This window comes from Oreochromis aureus, linkage group 7, assembly GCF_013358895.1.
Source record: "Oreochromis aureus strain Israel breed Guangdong linkage group 7, ZZ_aureus, whole genome shotgun sequence".
Taxonomy (NCBI): Eukaryota; Metazoa; Chordata; class Actinopteri; order Cichliformes; family Cichlidae; genus Oreochromis; species Oreochromis aureus.
The window spans coordinates 60,698,340-60,708,607 of NC_052948.1; the positions used below are offsets into that span (position 1 = coordinate 60,698,340).

At 46.5% G+C, this 10,268-nt stretch overlaps 1 protein-coding gene across 2 annotated transcripts in view; it reads left to right on the top strand.

The window, feature by feature from the left end:
- The window catches only part of arntl1a (aryl hydrocarbon receptor nuclear translocator-like 1a), a 37,507-nt gene extending 28,184 nt beyond the window's left edge, over positions 1–9,323 (top strand). For both annotated transcript variants that reach the window (XM_031730368.2, XM_031730369.2), the window contains exons 19-20: positions 4,830–4,923; positions 5,005–9,323. In XM_031730368.2, the coding sequence (XP_031586228.1) occupies positions 4,830–4,923; positions 5,005–5,162 (252 nt within the window). In that variant the 3' untranslated portion in view covers positions 5,163–9,323. The remainder of the gene's footprint in view (positions 1–4,829; positions 4,924–5,004) is intronic.
- The last annotated feature ends 945 nt before the right edge of the window (positions 9,324–10,268 follow it).

Consider the following 10,268-nt stretch of genomic DNA (forward strand, 5'->3'; position numbering starts at 1 on the left):
CCTCAGTAAGGAAAATCGCTATTGGTTGTCCTAAAAGTCGCTAGAAGTCGCTAAATGACGTCATCACCTAATTTGCATAATTGGTCATGCTAATATAATTGTAACCTATGTTGTTGGAGAGAGAAATAACATCGTGGAAGAGACATAAAGTGAGTAAAAAACGTCCTAAATGCATTTAGAGTTTATTTAGAACTACAAATTAAATTTCTTTTAGCAATTATTGTTTTTTTAATGTCACAATTCCAACCCTGCTCCTTTACCCGGCTTGGACCGCAAAAGTGACCGAAATAGGCACTCTGGTGGAGTTACTTTGTGTGTGTGTGTTTATAAGTAGTTTTAAACCTTGTGATCCACAAAACAGCATAAGAGTAAAAGAGTAAAAGAAGAACTGACTGTGTTACAGCACCCGCTGCTTGTTGAGAGTAAAAGGGATACGTGCTTTCACGTCTTTTTTTAGCGACTTTTTTTCTTAAAAAAGGGGGTCTGAAAACTCGCTAAATATAGCGACAAAGTCGCTAAGTTGGCAACACTGGTCCAGCAGCAGGGAGACGCTGCTTTTACCCCTCTGTTGCCGCCCAAGAGGTGCCGCTTAAGTTCTGTTCAGGTTGTCAGCCCCAGAAGGCGCTGCACTTTCCTAACACAGTCTCCCAAGCACAAAACCCCTGCACACAAAATGCCTCAGGTAACTCCCTGTTCAGGTGTGTTAAATGTTCAGGTGACCACATCAAGTGTTCCCGCTGTTTCTCATTGTTGTGCCCCAGAAAAGGTGCCTCCAACAAAATGTATGAATGTACATGTTCCCATGTTACAATCAATAAAGAGTGTTGTTTATTCTCAAACAATCCCAAATGCTCAGCCTGCGGGCAGAATGAGCCAGGTCAGGCAGGTGATGCAGTCCCCTGCAGACACACTGGGGGGCGACAACGCCCCGCCGACGGTGCTGCAGGTCAGCTGGCTGGCTGCTCACTTCCCTCAGTGACGCGCTTGCGCCCCCTCTCCGTGGGTGCTGCGAACCGTTGCCATGGGTTACCGGTTGCAGTTCCGGGTCAAGCCGCCTCGTTTCCAAGGAGTCGTAAACACGACTGTCAACATCGAGGCGGCCATGATACTCAGAGAGGAAATAAAGGCGCTATTGCAGAAAAGAGCAATACGAGTGGTCCCCGCTTCGGAGACAGACAAAGGTTGGTACAGCCGCTATTTTGTTGTTCGAAAAGAGGGGAGGGCTTCGTCCATCCTCGACCTGCGAGTCTTGAACACGTATCTCACGTGCGTACAGGTTCAAGATGCTAACACTCAGACAGCTCTTGAATGCAGTCGGCCGGGAGATTGGTTCGCGACAATCGATCTAACAGATGCTTATTTTCATGTGGCTATACACCAAACACAGGCAGTTTCTGAGGTTTGCATTCGAGGGCGTAGCCTCACGAATACCTAGTGCTGCCGTTCGGGCTGTCGCTCGCTCCTCGCACCTTTACGGAAGTGTGCGAAGCAGCGCTAGCGCCCCTCAGAGAGAGGCATCCGCATCTTAGCCTACCTAGACGACTGAGCTCTCGTAGCTTGCTCCAGAGAGCAGGCGGAGACACAGCTGTCACTGGTTCTCACACACATTCAGACACTGGGGTTCTCTGTGAACTTTCAAAAGAGCTCGCTAATCCCGAGTCAGCAGATTTCTTTCCTCGGTTTGAAATATGCTCGCTTTCCAGCCCGCACGTTTGTCGGAGCACAGAGTGGCCGCGTTTCATCGCTGCCTCGCTCAGTTTCAGCTGGGACGCAGACTGCGTTTCCAGACGATATTACGCTTGTTGGTCATGATGGCATCTATGATCACCGTAGTGCCACTTGGACTGTTAAAAATGAGAGCGTTTCAATGCTGAACTCTCTCTCACCGCCTGTGATGTGCATCGCGTCACCTCCGGAGGAGGCTGCCGGTAACCGCGTCTTGCATGCTAGCTCTCCGTCCTTGGAGGGAGCCCAGGCTGCTGCATCAGGGCTCTCGGATTAGGAGGGTGTTGTTTTGCAAGGTGGTGTCCACAGATGCTTCCCTAAGAGTGTGGGGAGCGCTGTTGAAGCTGTCTTGCTCTTTGCTGTTATGGTGCAGTGTTCATTTTCTGTCTCTGAGAGCCACCTATGTCCCGGGCCACCTGAACCTGGGGCCGGACCTTCTCTCCAGGGGGGGTCCTCTGGTGAGATAATGGAGGCTACACCCTTTAATAGTGGCTGAGATTTGGGATCCATTTGGCAAGGCGCAAATAGATCTTTTTGCTTCCAGGGTAAATACTCACTGCCCCCTGTTCTTCCCCATAATTGACCACGATGCACCCTTGGGCTTGGACGTGCTAGCGCACCAATGGCCAGACGTGCTCCTGTATGCATTTTCCCCAGTGGAAATGATATCTCCAGTTCTAGAGAGAGTGCGTCGGCATTCCCTCTCTCTGATTCTAGTGGCCCCTTGGTGGCCCACAAGGTCGTGGTATGCAGAGATAATCAGCCTGCTAGCAGCGAGTCCTTGGCAGCTTCCTCTCCGCAGGGATCTCCTCTCTCAGGCAGGAGGAGAAGTGTTTCATCCGCGCCCAGATCTGTGGCGCCTTCATGCTTACCTGCTGAGAGGCGAAACTTGATTGCTAAGGGTTTGCCACCCAGTGTGATAGCGACAATCCAGAGCGCTAGGGCCTCATCTACTAGAGGCTTGTACACTTACAAATGGCGAGCCTTCGAGCAATGGTGCCAGGACCGCCACACTCTCCCATTTCAGTGCTCTATTGTGGATGTTTTGACATTCCTGCAGGAGCTGGATAAGGGCTTCATTTTCGACAATTAAGGTTTATTTAGCAGCTATATCTGCTTGTCATATTGGCTTTGACGGGGTGACACCAGGTGCACATCCCCTCGCCATACGTTTTCGGAAAGGGGTTCGCCGGCTGAGGCCCGTGCTTAAGTCCAGTGTCCCTGCTTGGGACTTGTCTTTGGTGCTGGAGGCCCTTTGTAGCCCCCCGTTTGAACCCATCGAGTCTGCGGATATGAAATTTCTTTCATATAAGACTGCATTACTTCTCGCTTTGGCTTCGGCAAAGTGAGTGGGTGACCTTCATGCGCTGTCCGTGCATCCCGCCTGCACACAGTTTTCTCCTGATGGCCACAAGGTCGTATTGCGTCCAAATGCTGCCTATTTTCCCAAGATCATGCCTGCATCTTATAGCTCAATGGAGTTTGAGTTGCTGAGCTTTTGCTCCCCTCCTTTTGCATCTGAGGAGCAGAGGAGGATGCATTCTCTTTGTCCAGTGTGTGTGCTACGCACCTACATTGAGCGCACTCAGAATGTGTGTTTATGTGACCAGCTGTTTGTCTGCTTCGCCAATCCAAACAGAGGTAGATCTCTGTCCAAACAGAGGCTGTCCCACTGGATTATAGAAGCTATCTCACTGGCATACGGCACCAGAGGTCTTGCTTTGCCCCACGGGGTGAGAGCCCATTCCACCAGGGGGATGGCAACCTCATGGGCTCTTTTTAAAGGGGTGCCTGTAGCTGATATTTGTGCGGCAGCTAGTTGGGCATCACCGCACACTTTTGTGCAGTTTTATCGGTTGGACGTTACAGCCCCTTCGGTGGCTCATACTGTCCTTTCTGCTGGGTCTACCACTCACTAGGAAGTGGTGGTCCGATTCCGGTTCGGTGGCTGCTCTGCGGGGCGTGTATATATGTCCCATACTTATGTGTTGTACCGAGTGAATCGACTGAAAGGGAACGAATAGTTATGTCTATAACTTCTGTTCCCTGAAGGAGAGGAACGAGGTACAACACAAGGTGGCCCCACTGAGCAGTTTGGCTCGGTGAAGAGCGGCTATCGAACTGAGGGATGACTGTGATGACAGCGGCTATATGTGCAGGCGGGGCCGTGCGCGTGTCATCACACGTCATCTGCCTTAAAGGCGTGAATAAAGGTTTCTTCAGCCAGGACACGCGAGGGCGTGATATCCCATACTTATGTGTTGTACCTCGTTCCTCTCCTTCAGGGAACAGAAGTTATAGACATAACTATTCGTTCTTAGTCATCCAGGTCATCGTAGTCTGAGTTTCTTGAAGATGTTTCACTTCTTGGATGAGAGGTGAAACATCTTCAAGAAGCTCCTTAGACTACACAATAAATGTGTATAATTACAGAAAAAGTTCTGGTAGGTCTTTGCCCAGACTGTCCTGTAATTGTGAAATATAACACTTTTGTTAATTCAGAGAAAATGTCCTGTGAACCCAATGTAAAAGCCATAATTTTATATAGTAAATGAGTAAAAAAAACCCAGGAACTTTATGTCATTTAAGTGTTTATCTATTACCTAATGACTTTGGTGCCGTATGAATGACAATTGAGTGGGGTTCTCTATCATTAGAAGTTGTAAAACTTATGAAAAACAAACTTCAATTCTATGCACTCCTTCACATTTTTCAGAGCAATCCAGTGGGCTGGAGTCTTTCAGAGGCCAACTCTGGGTCCCAGGCTTTATGTTTGACACCACTGCTCTAACTCCTGCACTACCCTAACAGAATAACTGTCCTCATCTCAACTTTAGACACAATTGCATTGTTGAAAGCCTGTACACCAAACTCGTCTGGTCTAATCTTAGTATTTATAGTGCAGGAACTTCATGGGTCTGTCTAAAACCTGAAAAAATGCCCCTAAAACAATCCCAGAAGAACAAAATGTACAAAATCATTTTATCCTGTTTGATGATGTTAAAACATGCTGCTTGTACCAGTTTTAATCTCAGCGTTCGCTCTCACTGAACAAGTTCAATGTTTTTGCTGTGAACTGATGTTTACTCGTGTCGCCTCTGCAGATTCAGAACGGAGGAACGCCCGAGCTGCCGAGCACGGGGATGCTTCCTGGACCCGACTCTGTTGGCTACCCCTACTCCAACCAGTCCATCATGAGTAAGTCACTGAGTAAATCTGTCATTTTATGATTATGTCCTCTTCATCAGTCATCTTCTTAACAAGTTGCTCTCTGTAAAGGTGACAACTCCCACCTGAGCATAGACATCATGGATGAGCCCGGTTCCAGCAGCCCTAGCAACGACGAGGCGGCCATGGCTGTCATTATGTCCTTGCTGGAGGCGGACGCCGGCCTCGGGGGGCCCGTCGACTTCAGCGACCTACCCTGGCCGTTGTGAGGAAGCTGGGAGGGACGAGCCGGAGCTGCTGACGTGGGGTTGACGTCTGGTTGCCACGTTTTCCACCCTGTGTGCATGACGGCGCCGCAAAAATGCCCATCTTAACAAAAAAAGGAAGAAAAAAAAACGCTCTGTAGATACAGAAGAGATCCTCTCTCTTTAGGTGTCCATCGGACTGGATGGCCGTTAGGTTTCATCCCCAATTTTTGGTTCATCATTCCCTGCAGGTGGAGCTGAGATCCTGTTAAGATGCTCATTTTTCCAGTGCTGGTTTTCTAACGTTGCCACGGTGAGAAACCATTTCTCTAACAACAGCGGTGCTGACATGTCGATGCTCCTTCACTCTCTGCCCCATCAACCCAAATTAACAGAAGCCCCCCCCTCCAAGACACTCGAGACAGTGGCAGAAGTTTAATAGTGTTGTGTTGGGTGGTGAGCCCGCTGTCTCCGAGGTTTCCCTGTAAGATACTGTACAAGCACGAGGACGTAAACACACAACAGAAGATACTCAGAGGACCTTTATTCCCAAAATTCCACTACCAGGTGTATCACGTATTTAAATTCTTCTTTCTTTTTGTAAAGACCGAGTTGTTTTGGAAGGCACCGCCCAGCTGCTGTTTCCAGAGTTTACGCAAACTTTTACTCCAAGCTGCTCATCCTCGTCTGTTTCCTCAGAAATACCGAACTTCTCCGTTTCCTTCTGTGTTCACTCAAACAGCCTGCAGTGCTTCTGAAAGAGGCATTAGGAAGCTAGCAAAAAAAAAAAAAGGCGAAAGCGCTGGAATTGAGGGGGGGTTGTTGGGTTGAGGATCCCTGTGCGTGTGCCTGTGTGTATGTTGAGAAACAGACCAGTAAGGTTTAAAAGGTTGGCCTGTGTGGCCTTGCTTATAAATCAAACTGATCTTTTTACTATTTTACTGTTATTTTCTAGTGAATGTGGACATGCTTCCCATATGGAAGAAGGAGGAATAAAGTGAAACATTGCAAATATAATAAAAATCCCAGCAGTAAGCGAGACGGGTGTGCAGGAGCTCCGTAAGGTCGGGGGTCGTGGGTTCCATGCGTCACATGTTGCTGTCCATTTAAAAGGCTCTGGTGAAATAAAGCAGGCGATTAGAACAGCATCGGGATCGTGGATAGATTTAACAGACTGACTAAACACAGCCACGGGTCTAAACTCACACACACCTACCAAGGACCAAATGCCACACGGCTGCAGTAATAACACAGCTGGCATTGCAGAAGCTCTCATTTCGTCCAACTCATGCAGCGCCCCTCTGTGCCGTCACTTTAAGGCCTTGATTAAACCCATCGGAAATCCGATGTCCTTGTAGTCGTTCCTGTGTTTGACGTAATCAATGGTACCGCCACTGTCTGCTTGAGCATGAACATCAAAGATCAAAAACTCCAGAATAAAAAGCAGACAGTGGCTGCAGTGGTTTTAATACTCTGGTTCTTATTTTAGAGCTTAGTTTTTCTCTTCAGCCCACAGAGCGGTTTTTCCTCATACCACTCTAGATGCTCTCTGCAGGTAGACGGGCCTGGACACAATGTAGTGTAGATTCTCCACGGATGTCCATGTGGTCACAGAGAACAGGCAGGTGAGCAGACATCCACACAGATCCTCACAGTCACCGATGACGAAGCCTCAAAAGTCTGTTTGGTTCATAATTTGTGACAAATTTGCATCACTCAGACTCGAGCAGACTCCAGAGTCTTATTTCTTCAGCGTCACCTTTACTGAGTTCCCAGCTCAGCTGCTGCACCTGAAGTTTTAAATTTTTGCATTATTGGCCAGAGATCCTTTATTAACCAACGTTAAGCTTTTTCCTTTCACCACTGAAGCTTTTTAAATAACTGGTGCTCAGCAGTGATCTTAAGCCCAAACTACAGAAGTCATCTATTAACAAAAAAAAAAAAAAAGTGCCAAATCTTTTATTTGCGTTATGTTCGTCCCTAAAGAAGAAAGAGGAGGAAAAAATCCAAACCGATCGAAGACCCGAACCTTGAGGCAGCGTCGGCAGCTCGACATGCTGCCAGTCATCAATACCAAAGGTGAAAGAGAGAGTGCTGCATGAGAGTCAAGCTCAGGCCTTAATCAGCTTAGCCAACTGAATATCTCCAATCTGTCGTAAACTTTTTGATATCTATTGGACCAAAAAGGCTAAAAAGTGTAAATCTACTGTCATCATTCATTATTTTAAAAACAAGGCCTATAAACACGGTGGGACTCCACTGAACCTAAATCCCCTCTGAGTATCAAGCAGCACAGTCCCACAGTGAGACCCATAAACCAGCTCTGAATATAAGACTGTCTGGATGCACAGATTGACCTGCAATGCTGGAATCTTTCAAAGGAATTTAAAAAAAAAAAAAAATGACCATCAGCAAAGATCTGCTGCTTCTCGTGGACGGCCTCCTGCTTGTTTATCTCTGGTGGGCTTCTGAGCATTGGCAGCGAGTGCTTCGCCGGAGAGGAGCGAACAGCTGGAGTGAAACTCTGACAGCTGTCAGAACAAAGAACAAGGCTTTAATGGGGGGAAAAAAAGGAGGTTAATTGAGTCCGGTGGGAGCAGCAGCTGTATGGGCGGGCACACTCGGTGTGCTCGACAGCAAACCAGGACTGTTCAAGTGCTCCTCCATGAGGAAATGTTCTTCACTGCCATTTTATTGACAATGCGGGAGGCGACGCGGCGTCAGCCTGCTAACATACAAACCTATAAGCTTGGGTTACAGGGTCTCCACCTGCTCACCCCCTCACTGATCCTTCAGCCTCCCAGTCTTGTGTTGAACTGGGGCTGAAAGAAGCTGAAAAAAACAAAACACCTCAGAGTTGATTTATTTGCAGATTTGCCGTACGTGGATTGAAAAAAGACTGCAGTTACCCTTAAATTTGGTCCCCCCCCCACCCTTCACCCAACTGTTAATTCCAACTACCTTATTAACGGCTGGTGAACAAAGAGGACTTTGTAATGAAGATGGACCTCACCAACGTCTCCAAGCACTTCCTGCAACAGTTTCTGGGGGTCATGAGAGATTTCCAGTAGCCTTTTTTTTTTTTTCCCTATATGATGACGACGATCCCTGATATGACCTCTTCACCTCTCTGCTGTCACAGCCCCGGGCCTTTGTGTTGTCAGATAAATTAGAGGCGGACATGACAAAAACCAAAAGAAGCAAAGACACAATCAGATTTGCCTTTTAACTTGCTGAAATCTATTTTGGAAACAAAAACAAAAATCAAATTGGATGTTTGGAAATATTTTTTTAATGGCGCTGCATTATAAATACATTATGAAGGCTCTGGTTTGGAGTTGCAGAGATAAAACCTGGATTTGAGTCTGAAAGACGAAATCCCAGAGATGTATTTTAAAAAGTAAATAAATAAAAAAACACAGAAACTAAAGAAATTAATTTTCCTCATCGCTCTACATGAAGGACTTCTTAGTTAATTTGCAAAGCGTAAGCAAAATAAAAATGTGTTCTTGTGTATGACATGAAAAAGGTCTTTAAAGGGCTGATGTGTAACTTCTCAGCTTCTCACCGTGACCAGCACATTCTTATACAAACACAAGGCTTCCTGTCAAACTTTGAACACTTCTGATGTGGGCGGGGCTAACACTTTAGGAAAATACTTTTTCATGATGGGTTTTCTTTTTTTAACTTTCAAAGAAAATACATGTGAGACACAAGCTGGGCTAATACAAGTCACCTGTTTTATTTCCACGTGGGCAGAAAAAGTTAACATTGACCAACTGTGGCTGAAAACAAAGCAGCTTTTAAAAGAAATCCTTATTTGAGGAGGCTGAATGCTGCAAGCTTGGCAGCTGCAGCACCAGCTGCTGTTTGGACCTGGGCCGCTTAAGCCGGGCTCAGACTCCGCCTCCTCCTCCGTCCTCCTCCAATCAGGCAGCCGCTGGCAAGGTCCCCTTTGTATCTGTTCTAGTGGGTTTATTTCTGTTTTAAGTGTTTCTACTCTACACACTACAATAAAGTGTTCTCCTTGTTGATATCTCCCTGCCCCACCTGACGATAATGTATCAAATCTTTAAATATTATCATGTTAAGAGTATACTTTATGCAAATATATATGAGTATGATGAGTGTATTGTATGTATCAGCAGTGAAATATTTTTAAAATAAAATTATTTGTTTCTGTCATCGAGGATTCGCTCGTGTTTACAGTCGCTTGCAGGCTTCATTCACAACTCTCAGCCAATCGGTGAAGCCTGCTGGTATTTTTATATAGTGTTGCCATCCAGCTTGGGCAGAATCTGCCACAGAGAAGCGCTGCTGCTGCTGCTTCTCCACAGCCACGGGCAGCTGAATGGAGCTGAGCGGTTAAAGCACACTTCAGCAGGACAAAGAGCTTGTAGGTTAACCCGAGAGGTTCCTCGTGGTTTGCTTCCCGTGGCCTGTAAAGTTGCTGAAAGCATGAGCAGACACTCTGGATGCACATTAAATAATCATGGTTACAGTGGAAGCAGCGTATCTATATTTAATCCGTCCAGCCGGGCTTGGGTTGTTTTCCTGCTACTGAGCATTTCTTTCATCCTCTGCCAAAGCTTCACAAAACCTCAGATGCCACTTTAAAAATTGAAAGTAAAGTTTCTTCTTGAGACTCTGCGTGTTATGAGAAGGCATCTGAATTTTAATATTTCAAAACTTTCAGTGCTGCTGCATCTGGAGGGATGTCTTCTAAAGCTGAGTCACTGCACGCCGATCACATCTGCAAGCTTCAAACATCACTAATCACAGCGCAGCCTGGGAGCAGTGTGCAGCGCCAAGACCTGGACATAAAGCTGTTATAACAGCAGAAGGCTTCAGCAGGCAGGCTTGCATTCAAATGACAATATGTTTGACGTATCAATGAGTGATTAACATCTAAACAGCCAGTGTTGGAAACATCTGAGGTGGAGATTTTAATCACCATAAGCACCTTAGGGGACGTTCAAGAGGACTCATTTTCTGCGATGTATATACTTATAGCCACTTTATTAGGTACACCTTTTCAGCTAATTGTTGATATATACGTAATCTAAGTAAATATCTAATCAGCCAATCACATGGCAGCAACTCGATGCATTCGAGGTGACCTCCTGAAGC